We start from the raw sequence: 20,082 nt of genomic DNA on the forward strand, positions 1-20,082 counted from the left end.
TTGTCTTTCAGCTCACAGAATCACTGTCACCCTGCAGCCTGGAGCCTCTCTGTCTGTCCCTCTGCTCACTGGAGAGCCAGTGGAGGTGCTGTTTGATCCTGCAGGAGGTGGAAACTGGACCTCAGTGTGCTCTGTCCAGAACAGCACAGCCAGCTGTGTCCCCCAGTACAGAGACAGAGTGTCGGTGGAGAATCAGGAGTTGAGACTGCAGGACCTGAGGGCGTCTGATGAGGGGATCTATACAGTTTTGCTCTCACACATCCAGAAGGCCGTCAGCACTGTCTCTCTCACTGTGGAGGGTAAGACTAGACTGAGGTGCAGGAGAACTCCTCAAATCTTGTAACCCTTAACTTCTTGTTCTCAGTTTGAGGTTTTTAACCGCAGGACATTCTCGAGTGTAAAGAGTTTCTCCAGTTCTTGATCCTGTGGAGAGAGATCAGAGGTCTGCTGGTCAGTATCTCTGTCGGAAGAGACTCCTCATGTCTTCTTGAAGGTGTGACGAGCTGTGTTTTGTCTCCTCTGTGTTTCCTACATCAGACCCTCTTCGTCACAGGTCTGTCGGAGTGATTGCTGGTGTCACTGGTGTTGGTGTTGCTGGAGTCATCCTGGCAATCCTGGGAGTATGGGTCGGGATGAGGAGATCAAGGACAACGATCAGGAATGACGGGACCTATGAACTGACAAGGAGAGATGATGCCCCGAATGACAGCAGCTCAGCGATCAGTCCTCCAGCAGATCAACCAGAAACTGGTAGTCAGAATGGAATCTGTCCTCAGGTCCCTGGTGTCCAGGTGACTGAGGAGACAGGAGACGGACACTCTGATCCTGTTGTCTCCAATGGACACAGACTGCAGGGGTGATGAGGAGAGTCAGGGCAGTATATTGGGGGTGTAGCGGCAATGCTTGTTAATAAGACAGAATTAAGTGTTGCTGTGCTTTCCCAACTGAGGCCTCATCTCTCCCTTCATCTCTGTGGTGCAGCCACAGAGAAACTATTCATGAAGGCTGATTTAAAGATGTTTTCTTTTGATAAGGGACAGCTCCCAAAGGGGGATGCACTTAGCTAAGCCTGGCTATCATGATCAATGGTCATCCATTGGCGCCTATCTGTCTAGGGAGTGCCAGATAAGTGTCAGGAGTAAGTGACTCATATATCACCTTGATCAACCAATCAGGGACTGGTAGGGCTGAGTAACCCACGCGGGACTCTTATGCCCATGGAACTTTCAGCCAATCAACGAGCTGAAGTTCCTCCAGGTAAAAACACGCAACACAGAGAGCCTGAGAAGAATTCTGTGGACTTTTCTAAAGGGAATTCAAAGGAGAATTCCAGGGCAGGACGGCCCAGGAGCAGAAGGCTCCCAAGGGCAGGACATTCTCGCAGCGCGCCTCCTGACCATCCTGAGACTCAGCCCGGACAACCACGGAACAGCCAGTGTGTCCGAGTGCCAGAACTTTCCTTTGTTCTAAGAGTCTAGAGCGGAGGTTGCCAGAGAGTAACCAGAGGATCCACCCGAGGTTAGCACCAGCAGCAGGCCTCGTGAACAGGTCAGAACTGTGGACAGCTGAATCACTATTCAGAACTAGCTCTTCATCAGGAACGAACCGGTCCTCTTCCTGACTTGCTGGGACCCACAGTCATCTTTTCTCCTGTGCGCAAACTTTGCTAGTTAAAGCCAACACTAACTAGCCGGTCAGTGAGCATCAGCACAGCCTGGCACCGAGCCAGAGAGCGCGGATTGGACAGCAACAGCCTGAAACTGTTTCTTTGTGCCCGCAGGAGAAACGGTCTAAATGAATGATATACTGAACGTATGTCCTCTTGATATATGTAACACTTCGTAACTGACTGAATATATATCTTTTGTATTCTGATAACCCTCTCGATAAGATCTGTTAGGTTTATATGCATATTATATGTATTAATACATGTATCCTCGTGTATTAGTACCTGTGTGTGTGCGTTGTTTGAGTTAAATCGCATGGTTGGATTCTAAAGCCATCAAAAGAATCAATTTTGTGATTTACTGCTACAATTAATAATTGTCCCAGTAAATGCCCAAACCCTACAGAACTGGTGCCTTCAGAGAGCACACTACAGGGGTCAGAACAGGACTGAGCAGTTTGTGTTATTTTGATTTCTACTCTTTTGGACTTTCAAAATGCATTTTGCGGTTCAGTCTTTATCCTGACCTGAAGGAATCCAACAACTGAATTTCAAATTCTCTAAGACTGAAGGAATTCAGTCACAATTCTGTGATACCATAGCGCGTTTTTTTTTTACTCCCTGGCGGAAATGGGCTTCCATAGGTTCTCAGTCCTGCGAAGGAAAAGCAATCTCTGAAAAATCAGACAAATTATTATCAGATCATGTCAAAAGCTGATCAGTATTTCTTTACTGGGAAGCAAAGAAATGCTTGTATTACACATTTTAATATGACATGGAATTACACGTGAAAAATAGTAAAATTATTTTCATTGCGGTACATGTTGATAGAACAGCCCCCACGATAAAGGAAAGTGTGGACGGACGTGTCGCATGTTCCGTACTCTGTCTGACAGCGAGTTTAACACACTGTCCTCGGAAAATAGAAACTAATTGAACAATAAATTCATCTGAGCCAAATCTACACGTGTGGGTGATTTAATTCTGTCTAAATTGCATGGAACTCCTCCGCTGAGCTCAGATACACACGGGAAAGTGTTCAGGCGGCTTCACGGAGTCCCGCCTCAGACTGGAAGCAGGCTCTAATTAGACGCTGAGAACAATCCGTGTCTCTGTGTGTAATTGATTGTGTTGATTGAGCAGTAGTGTGACCAGGTGTGTGGTAGCAGGTCCTGTCAGTATACAAACCTAGTCACCGCATTCATACTTTATGCTCTCTTGCTTCAACACAGTTTGGTGGTTTACTTATTTTACTCCTGTAGCAATTTAGCGGGACGATAATTTGGCAATGTGCTCGTTTCTCTTTATGCTGTGCCTGTGCGCAGGGGCCGGGCTCCCCGCACTGATCTCCACCGGGCCGGCTGGCTGGGACTCTCGGGAATTGGCGCTCCAGGCCGACTTCCCGGCTCCTGAAGACGCAGCCCAGTTGGAGGACTTGAACCTGGCAGATACGCCCTCCGAAGACCTGTCTGCAAGTGAGAACGACTCGCAGTCCTTGGCTCCCGACTTTCGCCGCCTTCCCGTGTCCAGAGACGCGTACTCGCCCTACTTCGACAAGGAGAAGATGAAGCCGGCAGCCGCCCCTTACCCGCCTACATCAAGAGCGTCCTGTTTCCTCCCCAGTGAGGGCGGCAGCCGGCTCGCCCGGCCATCGGGGGCACCCGAGGAGTGGCTGTGTGGTGCGACTCCAGCAGGATGTACGTGAGGGTCAGTCGGCTCCTGTTCGGCTTCAGCTGTCGGCCATCGGAGGTGACCTTGGGCAACTGCAGCGTCAGCCGAACCACACGCAGTTACTTCTACTTCATCTACGGGCTTCACGAGTGCGGCACCGAGCGATCGGTAAGCAGGTCTTCATCTATAGGCAGTGTATCGATGTGAGCTGTAGGGTTAGTGTCGGGGTTGCCTTTCCTGGGAATATCCCTTCCTCTGTGACCCTGCAGGTTGTCCAGGGCCGCCTGGTGTACTCCAACACTCTCCGCTATGCCCCGCCCTCCTCCAGTGCACCTGTGCATCGCTTCATTCCCTTCTCTGTGCCGGTCAAGTGCTCCTACAACAGGTAGGCAGGGCTCTGCTGCTGCTGAGAAGCTGCTGGGAAAGTGTCCAGAAGCCCCTCATCCCCTCTGTCCTGCAGGTTCCACTACTCCTACAAGGTTGGCTATGTCCCCACGTGGGCCAGGAGAAGGACCTTCTTCAAGGACCTGAAGAACAAACACAGCTTTGTGCTGCTCACCACCAACTGTAAGCTCCTTGAGTGAGTGGCTCCTCCTGCCTGCAGGGGGTGCTGTGTGCAGGTGTAATGCTGCCTCTCTCTTTCTCCAGCCCACTGGGTCCGGGTCTCTCCTAAGGATGAGTACTTCCTGGGTCAGCCCATGTACTTCCAGGCCACTGCCTACTTTGCCACAGCGGAGCAGAGGCTGTACATCCACTCGTGTTACGTAACGGAGAAACCGGACCAGCACTCCCAGCCCCGTTTCCCCGTGATCGACAACTTGGGGTACGGCCCCTTCTGGGAGGGGAGGTGGGCAGGAGCCCCGAGAGCCTGCAGGGGTTCATCCTTGTCCTTGTCCCCAGGTGCATGGTGGACAGCAAGGCAGATGGCTGCCTGTCCAGGTTTGTCCCCTCCAAGCAGAAGGATGTGCTCCGCTTCACAATTGATGCCTTCCTCAAGGAAGAAGAAGCTGTCCAGGAAGGTACTGCTCTCAAAGGCTGCTCAGCTTTCTTGCTGTACTGATTCATTGTCTGCTTTTTCATCCATGATCTAGATGTGAACCAGACTGTGGCAGCTGTAGTGCCTAGAGCTGCCAGCTTGCCTTCACTGATGGCAGAAGGTCCTTCTCTGTCCCTCTATTGGCCTTGATCCCTTAATGCTGTGACCTTCCTTCTTGCAGCATGAAGTGACTGAGCTGTACATGCACTTTGTCATGGCTGTGGCTCCTGCTAAAGCAACACCAGGGACCAAGTCCTGCACCTACAACAGGGAGGCGAAGAGGTACTTCTGCAAGGAGCCTGCTGAGGGTGCTCTGGGACATGCCAGGTGGAGGTCTCACCTGTCCTCCTCTCCTCCAGGTGGGAGGAGCTGTATGGTGACCATGAGGCCTGTGCCTGCTGTGAGTCCAGGTGTGCTGGCAGCCGGAATGAAGGTGGGTCTGGTTCTCTATCCCTTGTGGATGCATCTCTGCCCAAGAGACAACCATGCTTGGACAACTGAGGAATGATCCTATGCTGGACAAAGGGACGGTTTAGATGAGTAGACTGTGGGTCTCTGGGTATAGCAGATCCCTCACTCCTGGGTGTTACTTGTCCACAGGTACCAGGAGCCTGGTGACCAGCAGTCGGGTGGCTGTGGCACCAGTAGAAGCTCCTCTGGATGTGGGAGCTGACTGGACTGAGGATGAGGAGGGAGACCCTCAGAGCACCAGTGAGGATGTGGAGGGAGCAGAGGACTTTGGAGATGTTGGCCAGTGGACAGGTAGGGTCTGGCAGGAGGAGCTCCTGTAGGGGTGGGTGTCCTGCAGTTCAGCTGGATTGTTCTTCTTCCTCCCCAGGTGCCTGAAAGAAGGCTCCAGCCTCGCCCTTGTGACTCTCCTGCCTCCACTCGCCTTGTAATGGCAACATTTCAATAAAGCTGTGAAAGACCCTTCTGCCTGCCCTTGTTTCTTTATGGTTTATAGGTTTGAATGGGGTGGAGAGATTCAAGGGAAGTGAGACCCATTAATAAATTGAAGTACTGTATTTGTGGGGGTTCCCCTTTCAAGAATGCTTCCTGTATTGCTGCCAATGAGGACTGAAAATGGCTGGAGTAATAAAGCATTGTACTGGGGGAAGATGGCTGCACTATTCCTTGGGCAGGGCAGTGTGATTTTTTTTTTTTTACTGTGGGAGAGACAGAGGTGTTCAATATACTGGAAATCCTCCCGTTTCCGAGAGGGGTAGTGGTTATGGAGTGAGTTGCTACTGTAGTGCCCAATAGTGAGATCTGGTGTCCTATTCTGGGCTGCACAAACTGACTAAAATAAACACAAGGAAGGAATTGTCAACAGGGGCTTGGTGTAAAGTAGGCCTTCCCTTCCTTAGCAGAGGAACAATACTGGTGTGTGAACATCAGTGAATAATGGTACAGTTAGAATCTCGGAGGTCTTGTCTTATGGGTGTTGGTTTCACAGCAGTGGTAGTGGACAGTCATGAGAAGTATTAGGATTGAGACTGGAGATCCCAGTACTTGATCCGGAAGACAGGTGTTCACAACTACCTCTACCAGCAACACAGACGGTGTAGATTGAGACTGAACGCTTACTACACAAAGACTCTCCACTGTTTCAGTGTCCCGTGTCATGGATTTCAAGTGAATCCTAGTCTTCCTTTGTGACTACCTATAATTTGCACAAATCATGATGGCCCACTAAGGCTATCAATTTTTAGCCCTACTGCAGTGCCCTATTAAAGTTTCAAGGATTTAGAATAAACTATTTTATATAATGGTTCCGAAGGTGGCTTCTCAAAGCACTTGACAGAATTACAATTAGAATACACAGGATAAAACAATTCCAATAGATTGAGGAGAAAAGTAGAAGCAGAGGGGTAAAGAATGGAACCAGTTCAGTAAAGGCTCTTCTACAGAACAAGGTGTTGAGTCTGAATTTGAAGGAGTTTAGGGAAGGTGACTCTGGTATCCTTGGAGAGAGAGTTCCAGAGCTTGGGGGCATAACAGCAGAAGGCCCTGTCACCCATACAGTGTAGACGGGCTTGGGGGACAGTTAGGAGACTAGAATTAGAAGAGTGAAGGTTATGATGTGGGGAGTAAGGGTGATAATAGATCAAACTGCTACTGAGAAGCAACTGAAATGTGATGGCATGTTCTACAATTTATGCAAGACAGGTAATGTTAGGATTTTATGGAACAGTGGTAATGGCAGCACTTTTGAGGATCGTTGGTACAACGGCAATGCTCAAGGGTTCATTTCTAATATTGAGGACAATGGGTTATATACCCATCGTTCTTACCAAAGGATAAGAGACCTTTTGCTATATAAAAAGACTCCTTTCCACCACTAATTTATACATGTTTGGTTCATTTGGGTTTTATCAGTTAAACATTTAATATTGTATTTGTCAGTTTGTTGATGCCTATATATCACAGTGATCTGCACACACATCTTTGACTGAATATGGGCTGCCAAACCTCTCCACCAAACTTATGTATCACGGTAGATACACAAGAAGTTTCTTTGTAATAACAGGGTTGGTGCCAGTATTCAGATTGGGTCAACTGCAAGGTAAGAACAGTATCACATTAACTGGAGATGATCCAGAGATTAGCATGCAGCTCTGTACGCCAGATTAATACCGATTTGCAACGCGCTCGTCTGCTGACTTAAGTGCCCTGCTCAGTAATCACAATGTTCCCAATTGCAATGAGCCCAAGGAAACAGCTGCTGCCCTCTAGAGGACACTACAGGACAGGAGACAGGACTAAGTACAATTCCTGCAATAGACTAAGCAGTTTAGTGCCAAACTAATGGAACACTGAATCCTATGGGACAGTTCCGAATGTAGTAACAGCTTAATACTGAAATAATATCATAAACACCTCGTGATCTTAAGAATCTGTCGCTGTTAAAAAGTATTGTAATAATAAGCTAAAACTGTACTGCAGCCACAACACAGTGGACCTGCAGCTCCTGTCCTGATCATACAGAAAGATGTCATCACTATGTAGTGTGCTCTCTGAAGGCACCAGTTCTGTAGGGTTTGGGCATTTACTGGGACAATTATTAATTGTAGCAGTAAATCACAAAATTGATTCTTTTGATGGCTTTAGAATCCAACCATGCGATATAACTCAAACAACGCACACACACAGGTACTAATACACGAGGATACATTTATTAATACATAGAATATGCATATAAACCTAACAGATCTTATCGAGAGGGTTATCAGAATACAAAAGATATATATTCAGTCAGTTACGAAGTGTTACATATATCAAGAGGACATACGTTCAGTATATCATTAATTTAGACCGTTTCATAAAGTGAACTTGGTTACAACTTCTACATTAGATACTCAAAACAAGTACATAACTCTTAGGAATTAAATTGATATCAACTGGTTGGGATAACAATTGAATTCTCGAGCAGTAATGCAGTGAAGTTGAATACTCATCCAAACTCTGGGGATTCAGATCTCCTGCGGGCACAAAGAAACAGTTGCAGGCTGTTGCTGTCCAATCCGCGCTCTCTGGCTCGGTGCCAGGCTGTGCTGTGCGGCTTGCGACGGTGCGCTGCTGATGCTCACTGACCAGCTAGTTAGTTTTGGCTTTAACTAGCAAAGTTTATGCACAGGAGAAAAGATGACTGTGGGTCCCAGCAAGTGAGGAAGAGGACCGGTTCGTTCCTGATGATGAGCTAGTTCTGAATAGTGATTCAGCTGTCCACAGTTCTGACCTGTTCACGAGGCTTGCTGCTGATGCTAACCTCGGGTGGATCCTCTGGTTACTCTCTGGCAACCTCCGCTCTAGACTCTTAGAACAAAGGAAAGTTCTGGCACTCGGACACACTGGCCGTTCCGTGGTTGTCCGGGCTGAGTCTCAGGATGGTCAGGAGGCGCGCTGCGAGAATGTCCTGCCCTTGGGAGCCTTCTGCTCCTGGGCCGTCCTGCCCTGGAATTCTCCTTTGAGAAGTCCACAGAATCCTACTGGAGCTCTGTGTTGCCTGTTTTTACCTGGAGGAACTTCAGCTCATTCATTGGCTGAAAGTTCCATGGGCATCAGAGTCCGCCGTGGGTTACTCAGCCCTACCAGTCCCTGATTGGTTGATCAAGGTGAGATATGAGTCACTTACTCCTGACACTTAGGAATGCAATCCAGATGTCCATCTGGCACTCCCTAGACAGATAGGCGCCAATGGATGACCATTGATCATGATAGCCAGGCTTAGCTAAGTGCATCCCCCTTTGGGAGCTGTCCCTTATCAAAAGAAAACATCTTTAAATCAGCCTGCATGAATAGCTTCTCTGTGGCTGCACCACAGAGATGAAGGGAGAGATGGGGCCTCATTTGGAAAAGCACAGCAACACTTAATTCTGTCTTATTAACCAGCATTGCCGGTACAGTGCTTAACGCAGAGAGTGGCGAGGCTGGGATGTCAGGGCCATACAACAATTCTTTATGCAGAGAGTGGAGGCATTGGTGTCAGGGCCATACGACAGTGCTTTATGCAGAAACTGGCGGGGGTGGGAAGTCAGGGCCTGATGAGACTGCTTTATGCAGAGAGTGGAGGGGTGGGTGTCAGGGCCATACAACACTTCTTTACGTAGACAGTGGCAGGGGTGGGATGTCAGAGCCTGAGAACACTGCTTAACGCAGAGGGTGGAGGGGTGGGTGTCAGGGCCATACGACACTTCCTTACGCAGAGAGTGGCAGGGGTGGGATGTCAGGGCCTGACGGTACTGCTTTACGCAGATAGTGGCGGGGGTGGGATATCAGGGCTTAACAACATTGCTTTATGCAGAGAGTGGAAGGTTGGGTGTCAGGGCCATACGACAGGGGTTAACGCAGAGAGTGGCGAGGGTAGGATATCAGGGCCATACGATAATTCTTTACGCAGAGAGTGGAGGGATTGGTGTCAGGCCCATACGACAGTGCTTAACGCAGTGAGTGGCGAGGCTGGGATGTCAGGGCTATACGACAGTGCTTTACGCAGAGAGTGGAGGGGTGGGTGTCAGGGCCGTATGACAGTGCTTTAGGCAGAGAGTGGCGGGGGTGGGATGTCAGGGACTGACGACACTGTTTTATGCAGAGAGTGGAGGGGTGGGTGTCATGGCCATAAGACACTGCTTTATGCAGATAGTGGAGGGGTGCGTGTCAGAGCCATAAGATACTTCTTTACGCAGAGAGTGGCAGGGTTGGGATGTCAGGGCCTGACGATACTGCTATACGCAGAGAGCGGAAGGGGTTGGATGTCAGGGCCATACGACAGTGATTTACGCAGAGAGTGGCGGGGGTGGGATGTCAGGGCCTGATGAGACTGCTTATGCAGAGAGTGGAGGGGATGGGTGTCAGGGCCATACGACAGGGGTTAACGCAGAGAGTGGCGGGGGTTAGATGTCAGGGCCTGACGATACTGCTTTACGCAGAGAGTGGCAGGGGTGGGATTTCAGGGCATGAAGACACTGGTTTATGCAGTTAATGGAGCGGTGGGTGTCAGGGCCATAGGACAATTCTTTACGGAGAGAGTGGCGGGGTTGGGATGTCAGAGCCTGACAGCATCGGTTAACGCAGAGAGTGGAGGGGTGGGTATCAGGGCCATACGACACTTCTTTTCGCAGAGAGTGGCAGGGGTGGGATGTCAGGGCCTGACGATACTGCTTTACGCAGATAGTGGCGGGGGTGGGATGTCAGGGCCTGACGACACTGCTTTATGCAGAGAGTGCAGGGGTGGGTGTCAGGGCCATACGACAGTGCTTAACGAAGTGAGCGGCGAGGCTGGGATGTCAGGCCATACGACAGTGCTTTATGCAGAGAGTGGAGGGGGTGGGATGTCAGGGCCTGACAACACTGCTTAACGCAGAGAGTGGAGGGGTGAGTGTCAGGGCCATATGACAGTGCTTTAGGCAGAGAGTGGCGTGGGTGGGATGTCAGGGCCTGACCATACTGCTTTACGCAGAGAGTGGCGGGGGTGGGATGACAGGGCCTGACGAGATTGCTTAATGCAGAGAGTGGAGGGGTGGGTGTCAGGGCTATACAACACTTATTTATTCAGAGAGTGGCGGGGGTGGGACATCAGGGCCTGACGATACTGCTTTACGCAGAGAGTGGAGGGGTGGGTGTCAGGACCATACGACACTTATTTACGCAGAGAATGGCGGGGGTGGGATGTCAGGGCCTGACGATACTGCTTTACGCAGAGAGTGGAGGGGTGGGTGTCAGGGCTTGACAACACTGCTTTATGCAGAGAGTGGAGGGGTGGGATGTCAGGGCCTGACGATACTGCTTTACGCAGATAGTGGCGGGGGTGGGATGTCAGAGCTTGACGTCACTGCTTTAAGCACAGAGTGGACGGGTGGGTGTCAGGGCCATACCACACTTCTATACGCAGAGAGTGGCGGGAGTGGGATGTCAGGGCCTGACGATACTACTTTACGCAATTAGTGGTGGGGATGGGATGTCAGTGCCATACGACTCTTCTTTACGTAGAGAGTGGCGGGAGTGGGATGTCAGGGCTAGACGACACTGCTTTATCAAAGAATGGAGGGTTGGGTGTCAGGGCTATACGACAGTGCTTTCCGCAGAAGGTGGTGGGTGTGGGATGTCAGGGCTTGACGACACTGCTTTATGCAGAGAGTGGAGGGGTGGGTGTCAGGGCCATACGACACTTCTTTATGTAGATAGTAGCGAGGTGGGTGTCAGGGCCATACGACACTGCTTTACACAGTGAGTGGCGAGGGTGGGATGTCAGGGTCGTACGACACTGCTTTACGCAGAGAGTATAGGAGGTAGGATATCAGAGCCTGACGACACTTCTTTACGTAGAGAATGGCGGGGATTGGATGTCAGGGCCTGACGACACTGCTTAATGCAGAGAGTGGAGGGGTGGGTGTCAGGGCCATTCGACACTTCTTTACGCAGGAAGTGGCAGGGGTGGGATGTCAGGGCCTGACGATACTGCTTTACGCAGATAGAGGCGGGGGTTAGATGTCAGGGCCATATAACAGTGCTTTACGCAGAGAGTGGAGGGGGTGGAATGTCAGGGCTTGACGTCACTGCTTTAAGCACAGAGTGAACGGGTGGGTGTCAGGGCCATACGACACTTCTTTACGCAGAGAGTGGCGGGATTGGAATGTCAGGGCCTGACGATACAACTTTACGCAGTTAGTGCTGGGGGTGTGATGTCAGGGCCATGTGACACTGCTTTACACAGAGTGTGGCGGGGTTGGGATGTCAGGGCCATATGACACTGCTTTACACGGAGAGTGGAGGGGTGGGTGTCAGGGCCATACGACACTTCTTTAAGTAGAGTGTGGCTGGGGTGGGATGTCAGGGCTTGACGACACTGCTTTATGCAGAGAGTGGAGGGGTGGGTGTCAGGGCTATACGACAGTGCTATACGCAGAGAGTGGTGGGGGTGTGATGTTAGGGCCATACGACAGTGCTTTATACAGAGAGTGGCGGGGGGATGTCAGGGCCTGAAGATACTGCTTTACGCAGATAGTGGTGGGGGTGTGATGTCAGGGCCATACGACACTTCTTTAAGCAGGGAGTGGCAGGGGTGGGATGTCAGGGCCTGACGATACTGCTTTACGCAGATAGTGGTGGGGGTGGGATGTCAGGGCCAGACGACAGTGCTTTACGCAGAGAGTGGAGGGGGTGGAATGTCAGGGCTTGACGTCACTGCTTTAAGCACAGAGTGGATGGGTGAGTGTCAGGGCCATACGACACTTCTTTGCGCAGAGAGTGGCAGGAGTTGGATGTCAGGGCCTAACGATACTACTTTACGCAGTTAGTGGTGGAGGTGGGATGTCAGGGCCATACGACACTTCTTTACGTAGAGAGTGGAGGGGGTAGGATGTCAGGGCTTGACGTCATTGCTTTATGCAAAGAATGGAGGGGTGGGTGTCAGGGCTATATGACTGTGCTTTCCGCAGAGAGTGGTGAGGGTGTGATGTCAGGGCCATACAACAGTGCTTTACACAGAGAGTGGCGGGGGTGGGATGTCAGGGCCTGACAACACTGCTTGACGCAGAGAGTGTAGGGGTGGGTGTCAGGGCCATACTACACTTCTTTACGTAGAGAGTGGCGGGGGTGGGATGTCAGGGCTTGATGACACTGCTTTATGCAGAGATTGGAGGGGTGGGTGTCAGGGCTATACGACAGTGCTTTACGCAGAGAGTGGTGGGGGTGTGATGTCAGGGCCATATGACAGTACTTTACACAGAGAGTGGCGGGTGAGGGATGTCAGGGCTTGACGACACTGCTTTATGCAGAGAGTGGAGGGGAGGGTTTCAGGGCCATAAGACACTGCTTTATGCAGAGAGTGGCGGGGGTGGGATGTCAGGGCCTGACAACACAGCTTAACGCAGAGAGTGGAGGGGTGGGTGTCAGGGCCATACGACACTTCTTTACGTAGACAGTGGCGGGAGTGGGATGTCAGGGCCTGACGATACTACTTTATGCAGTTAGTGGTGGGGGTGGGATGTCAGGGCCATACGACACTTCTTTACGTAGAGAGTGGAGGGGGTGGGATGTCAGGGCCTGACAACTCAGCTTAACGCAGAGAGTGGAGGGGTGGTTGTCAGGGCCATACGACACTTCTTTAAGTAGAGTGTGGCTGGGGTGGGATGTCAGGGCTTGACGACACTGCTTTATGCAGAGAGTGGAGGGGTGGGTGTTAGGGCTATACGACAGTGCTATACACAGAGAGTGGTGGGGGTGTGATGTTAGGGCCATACGACAGTGCTTTATACAGAGAGTGGCGGGGGAGGGATGTCAGGGCTTGACGACACTGCTTTCTGCAGATAGTAGAGGGGTGGGTGTCAGGGCTATACAACAGTGCTTTCCGCAGAGAGTGGAGGGGTGTGATGTCAGAGCCATACGACACTTCTTTACGCAGGTAGTGGCAGGGGTGGGATTTCAGGGCCTGATGATACTGCTTTATGCAGATAGTGGAGGGGGTGGGATGTCAGGGCCAGACCACAGTGCTTTACGCAGAGAGTGGAGGGGGTGGAATGTCAGGGCTTGACGTCACTGTTTTAAGCACAGAGTGGACAGGTGGGTGTCAGGGCCATACGACACTTCTTTACATAGAGAGTGGCGGGGGTGGGATGTCAGGGCTTGACGACACTGCTTGACGTAGAGAGTGGAGGGGTGTGATGTCAGGGCCATACAACAGTGCTTTACACAGAGAGTGGAGGGGTGGATGTCAGGGCCATACTACACTTCTTTACGTAGAGAGTGGCGGGGGCGGGATGTCAGGGCTTGATGACACTGCTTTATGCAGAGAGTGGAGGGGTGGGTGTCAGGGCTATACGACAGTGCTTTACGCAGAGAGTGGTGGGGGTGTGATATCAGGGCCATATGACAGTGCTTTACACAGAGAGTGGCGGGGGAGGGATGTCAGGGCCATATGACACTGCTTTACACAGAGAGTGGCGGGGGTGGGATGTCAGGGCCTGACAACACAGCTTAACGCAGATAGTGGAGGGGTGGGTGTCAGGGCCATACGACACTTCTTTACGCAGACAGTGGCGGGAGTGGGATGTCAGGGCTTGACGTCACTGCTTTATGCAAAGAATGGAGGGGTGGGTGTCAGGGCTATACGACTGTGCTTTCCGCAGAGAGTGGTGAGGGTGTGATGTCAGGGCCATACAACAGTGCTTTACACAGAGAGTGGCGGGGGTGGGATGTCAGGGCCTGACAACACTGCTTGATGCAGAGAGTGTAGGGGTGGGTGTCAGGGCCATACTACACTTCTTTACGTAGAGAGTGGCGGGGGTGGGATGTCAGGGCTATACGACAGTGCTTTACGCAGAGAGTGGTGAGGGTGTGATGTCAGGGCCATACGACACTGCTTTACACAGAGAGTGGCGGGGTTGGGATGTCAGGGCCATACGACACTGCTTGACACAGAGAGTGGCGGGGGTGGGATGTCAGGGCCTGACGATACTGCTTTACGTAGAGAGTGGCGGGGGTGGGATGTCAGGGCTTGACGACACTACTTTATGCAGAGAGTGGAGGGGTGGGTGTCAGGGCCATACGACACTTCTTTACGTAGAGAGTGGCGGGGGTGGGATGTCAGGGCCTGAAGATACTGCTTTTCGCAGAGAGCGGTGGAGGTGGGATGTCATGGTTATACGACAGTGCTTTCCACTGAGAGTGGTGGGGGTGGGATGTCATGGCCGTAAGACACTGCTTTATGCAGAGAGTTGAGGGATTGATGTCAGGGCCATACGACAGTGCTCCACTCAGGCCTCTGCTTGAATTTCTACTCCTCCTCTCTCTCCCTACCTCTACCTCTCCCTCTCCCTACCTCTCTCCCTACCTCTCCCTTTTCCCCTCCCTACCTCTCTCCCTACCTCTACCTCTCCCTCTCTGTGGGGCCAGCAGGGGGCGCTCACCTTGCGGTCTGTGTGGGTCCTATTGCCCCAGTATAGTGACGGGGGACACGATCTGGCCCACCAGCGACAAGCAGGTTACCAGATCTAGACAAAGGGGGCAACTCTTAGTCGTATGAGCTTAGTCACACATCGCAGCGATTAAAAAAACAAAACAAACATATTATGTCCGTTACTAACGACTTTTTTTTCCTACATTGAAAGTCTCTTTCCTGGGTGATTTTCTACCGCGCCTGGGGCTCTTCATTTCTCCTCGGTGTCTCATCGCGGGTGGATTTGAAACAGACCACAGAACCTGCCGCTGCAGTGCTCTCGGTTAGAGGCTCTCATCCTGCATCACCAATCTTACACAGGAGGGACGGAGCTGGATTTCTGTCTGGAAAATAAACTCCAGAGTGAGAGAGAGCAGAGAGGGGTAGGGAGAGGTAGAGCGGTAGAGAGGTAGAGAGAGGGAGAGAGGTGGAGGGCGAGGGAGAGGGAGAGAGGTGGAGAGAGAGGGGGTTAGGGAGAGAGGGAGAAGTAGAGAGAGGGAGAGGTAGAGGTAGGGAGAGAGGTAGGGAGGGGAAAAGGGAGAGGTAGAGAGAGGGAGAGGTAGAGGTAGGGAGAGAGAGGGAGGAGGAGTACAAATTCAAGAAGGGGAAAATCCACAACACAACACAGGCGTCGGCATGCATGGGCTACAAAAGGAACAAGTAAAATGTTTCTTCTGGGCTGAAAAGAGAAGGAAGGAAAACACACCGTTGCGGCGCTACGACACGAAGACGCCGAACCAGTTGAGCACAGCAAACCCAACCTGTTCTCACAAGTTGCTTGCGCTTCAGGCGAAATAAGAGCTGCTGAGCTAAATCAGGAAAGCGGTAACTATTAGGACTGCTCACTGTTCCTCAGGCTGGGACAGGAGAGCACAAACTGTATTATTATTATTGAGAGACAGGCTCACTGTCTGTTCCTCAGGCTGGGACAGAGGATCACACACTGTATTATTATTATTTAGAGACAGGCTCACTGTCTGTTCCTCAGAGTTGGACAGGAGATCCCACACTGAATTATTATTATAGAGAGACAGGCTCACTGTATGTTCCGCAGGCTGGGTCAAGAACTCACACAGTATTATTATTATTATTGAGAGACAGTCTCACTGTCTGTTCCTCAGGCTGGGACAGGAGATCACACACTGTATTATTATTATTATTGAGAGACAGGCATACTGTCTGTTCCCCAGGCTGGGACAGGAGATAACACTGTATTATTATTGAGAGACAAACTCACTGTCTGTTCCTCAGGCTGGGACAGTAGATCACACTGTATTATTATTATTGAGAGTCTGGCTCACTGTTCCCCAGGCTGGGACAGGAGATCCCACACTGTATTATTATTATTTAGAGACAGACTCACTGTCTTTTCCTCAGTCTGGGACAGGTGGTCACACACTGTGTATTATTGTTGAGACAGGCTCACTGTCTGTTCCTCAGGCTGGGACAGTAGATCACACTGTATTATTATTATTAATATTATTGAGAGTCTGGCACACTGTTCCCCAGGCTGGGACAGGAGATCACACACTGTATTATTATTATTTTGAGACAGGCTCACTGTTTGTTCCTCAGGCTGGGACAGGAGATCCCACACTGAATTATTATTATAGAGAGACAGGCTCACTGTATGTTCCGCAGGCTGGGTCAGGAACTCACACAGTATTATTATTATTATTGAGAGACAGTCTCACTGTCTGTTCCTCAGGCTGGGACAGGAGATCACATACTGTATTATTATTGATTGACAGGCTCATTGTTCCTCAGGCTGGGACAGGAGATCCCACACTGGATTATTATTATTGAGAGACAGGATCACTGTCTGTTCCGCAGGCTAAGACAGGAGATCACATACTGTATTATTATTATTGAGAGAGGCTTACTGTCTGTTCCCTGGAGGCTGGGACAGGAGATCACACGCTGTAATATTATTATTGAGAGACAAGCTCACTGTCTGTTCCTTAGGCTGGAACAGGAGATCACACACTGTACTTTTATTATTGAGAGACAGGCTCACTGTTCCTCAGGCTGGGACAGGAGATCAGACTGTATTATTAACATTGAGAGACAACCTCACTGTTCCTCAGGCTGGGACAGGAGATGACACACTGTATTATTATTATTATTGAGAGACAGGCTCACTGTTCCTCAGGCTGGGACAGGAAATCACACAGTGTATTATTATTATTGAGAGACAGGATCACTGTCTGTTCCGCAGGCTAAGACAGGAGATCACATACTGTATTTTTATTATTGAGAGAGGCTTACTGTCTGTTCCCTGGAGGCTGGGACAGGAGATCACACGCTGTAATATTATTATTGAGAGACAAGCTCACTGTCTGTTCCTCAGGCTGGGACAGGAGATGACACACTGTATTATTATTATTATTGAGAGACAGGCTCACTGTTCCTCAGGCTGGGACAGGAAATCACACAGTGTATTATTATTATTGAGAGACAGGCTCACAGTCTGTTCCTCAGGCTGGGACAGGAAATCACACACTGTACTTTTATTATTGAGAGACAGGCTCACTGTTCCTCAGGCTGGGACAGGGGATCACACTGTATTATTATTATTGACAGATAAACTCGCTGTTCCTCAGGCTGAGACAGTAGATCGCACTGTATTATAATTATTGAGAGGCTGACTCACTGTTTCCCAGGCTGGGACAGGAGGTCACACACTGTATTATTATTATTGAGAGACAGGTTCGCTGTCTGTTCCTCAGGCTAGTACAGGAGATTAACCACTGTATTATTATTATTGAGATACAGGCTCACTGTGTGTTCCTCAGGCTGAGACAGTAGATCACACTGTATTATAATTATTGAGAGGCTGACTCACTGTTTCCCAGGCTGGGACAGGAGATCACACACTGGATTATTATTATTGAGAGACAGGCTCACTGTCTGTTCCTCTGGCTGGGGCAGGGAATCACATACTGTATTATTAGTATTATTGAGAGACAGACTCGCTGTCTGCTCCTCAGGCTGGGACAGGAGATCACACACTGTTGTAGTGTGCTCTCACGAGGCACCAGTTCTGTAGGGGTTTGGGCATTTACTGGGACAATTATTTTTGTGGCAGTAAATCACAAAATTAATTCTTTTAATGGTCTTAGAATCCAACCATGCGATATAACTCAAACAACGCACACACAGGTACTAATACACGAGGATACATTTATTAAGATATAGAATATGCATGTAAACCTAACAGATCTTATCGTAAGGGTTATCAGAATACAAAAGATATAAATTCATTCAGTTACAAAGAGTTACACATATCAAGAGGACATAAGTTCGGTATATCATTCATTTAGAACTTTAGAAGTTTTCAACTTCTACATTAGATACTCAAAACAAGTACATAACCCTTAGGAATTAAATTGATATCAACTGGTTGGGAGCAGTAATGCAATGAAGTTGAATACTCACTGCCGCTGAGCCTGTATTCTCACCGTTTCCATAGTGTAGCGGTTATCACGTTGGCCTCACACGCGAAAAATCCCCGGTTTGAAAGCAGACGGAAACAGCCTCGTTTTGCACGCTCCTGTACTTCATAGAGGTCTTGAGCGACCGGTCATTTGTTCCCAATGTATTTCCGGTGCCTTCATGCACTCTTGTACCAAACGCACGTTCCTTCTGTACGCGGAGCCGATCATTTGCAATTGGGCTGTGCCGACAGACCAGGACGAGCTCTGTCGGCTCAAAAGCAGCGCAGGACCTGCAAGAACAACAGAAAGATTAGCATCCAGCGGTGGCCTCTTAGTGAGCCCAAGAGCTCATCAAGAATCGGCTCCAGCAACAGGGCTGGGCGCATTGTTCCATTCTCCGCCCACTCTCGGTGTAAACAAGTCCCTCCTGGTCTCTGCTTGAAATGCACTTTCCTGCGTTTGCTTTGGTGTAACTGGCTTCCCCTGCATGGGCGAATGTGAAGAAGATCCTTAGTAAGTCATTGAAGAAAACCGAGAAGAGGTCGGAGTGGCCTCTGTCGTTCATGAACGATCCAGTCAGGCAGTACTCCTCTGTAAAGCGCCGTTCGTTCACATCGATTGGCTTTTTTTTTGCCTTCATTCGTGCGAGTAGTAAAAGCAGACGCCCCTATTCTGCCGTGACCCGGATTCGAACCGGGGTTGTTGCGGCCACAACGCAAAGTACTGACCACTATACGATCACAGCAAGTTACCGAGACACACGCGGCAGGGCGGAAAGGGCTGTGCTCTCTTCGTGTGACATAATTCGGACAAGTCCTGACGTTGCATTTCAATTTAGCCCCAGTATACATCGACCCTTCGACACTCTGAGTGACAACTCTCTTGCGTGTTTTCTCATATTTATGTAGTTTGCTTGCATGATGCCGGGAACAGCATGGTTGTTCGCTGCCATATAGTCTAGCGGTTAGGGTTCCTGGTTTTCACCCAGGCGGTTCGACTCGGTTTTGCCTCCTGCTTTCCAAAAGATCAGCACCGTGTACGAAAGAGCCGGATTAAAACTACTCGAACGTGCAAAACGTGCGAGAAGAGGGGGCGCTTGTTTCCATCCGAAACTTCTCGCGTGTGAGACGAGCTGATCATCGCTGTGGGAGGGTTACTCTGGTAGACAGGGCTGACCTTCGGCAATAGGATTTATAGTCTCCAAGATGATATTTGCACTTTCTGGAGAGGCGATTTTCTCCACTTCAGTAGCCCGATTTCGTCGATTGCGTGGAGAGGGCTGTAGAATGTGGCGCCGCCTTTCCTGCTCCGTCCATGACAGGCGTGCTGGTCTCTGGAGAGAGAGCACGGTCCATCAGCGCACTCCAATAAAGGCACTGGAAGCAGCTGAATCGCATTGGCGAAGCTCAGCGCTGGGCCGCTGGGCACGTCTTACCACTGTTTCCGTAGTGTAGTGGTTATCACGTTCGCTTCACACGCGAAAGGTCCCCGGTTCGAAACCGGGCGGAAACAGACATCTTTTGTCGCCAGGCACAAAAGGGGATTGGGGATTCGCCTAGCGCTGTGATCGAACAGACCCACTCACCTCTTAGTGTGGCGGGATCTGCACAGTGCTTGTCGCAGCGCATCCTGCTTTCACTTCAATGCGCGTCCTGATGTACCCCAGTCTCCCGCGTGACAGGTGGGGACAGGTGACAGGTCCTATACTAACGAGGAAGACATCGCTCTCTCCGACCCCCAGCATCGTGTCCCGACCCACCGTGCTGGAAGCCGACGCGTGCTGTGATTTCTTAACGGAGCAGAAATGACAACCGAGGAGCCGAGAGATCATTTCAGC

The 20,082-nt window shown here is 50.4% G+C and overlaps 1 protein-coding gene and 2 non-coding genes across 3 annotated transcripts; 2 read left to right on the forward strand and 1 right to left on the reverse strand.

Annotated features, from left to right (window-relative positions):
- The first annotated feature begins 3,106 nt into the window (after positions 1 to 3,106).
- Positions 3,107 to 4,641, forward strand: LOC138243008 (zona pellucida sperm-binding protein 3-like). Its single transcript, XM_069198503.1, has 6 exons — positions 3,107 to 3,505; positions 3,607 to 3,722; positions 3,798 to 3,904; positions 3,986 to 4,160; positions 4,238 to 4,356; positions 4,555 to 4,641. Exons 1-6 carry the CDS (start codon positions 3,362 to 3,364, stop codon positions 4,557 to 4,559), a joined length of 666 nt encoding a protein of 221 aa, XP_069054604.1. The 5' UTR covers positions 3,107 to 3,361; the 3' UTR covers positions 4,560 to 4,641.
- Positions 4,642 to 18,918: 14,277 nt separating this feature from the next.
- On the reverse strand, positions 18,919 to 18,990 carry trnah-gug (transfer RNA histidin (anticodon GUG)). Its single transcript has one exon. It is a non-coding gene; the product is annotated as a tRNA-His (tRNA).
- Positions 18,991 to 19,684: 694 nt separating this feature from the next.
- trnav-cac (transfer RNA valine (anticodon CAC)) lies at positions 19,685 to 19,757 on the forward strand. Its single transcript has one exon. It is a non-coding gene; the product is annotated as a tRNA-Val (tRNA).
- Positions 19,758 to 20,082: the final 325 nt, after the last annotated feature.

Source organism: Lepisosteus oculatus, chromosome 14, assembly GCF_040954835.1.
Source record: "Lepisosteus oculatus isolate fLepOcu1 chromosome 14, fLepOcu1.hap2, whole genome shotgun sequence".
NCBI lineage: Eukaryota > Metazoa > Chordata > Actinopteri > Semionotiformes > Lepisosteidae > Lepisosteus > Lepisosteus oculatus.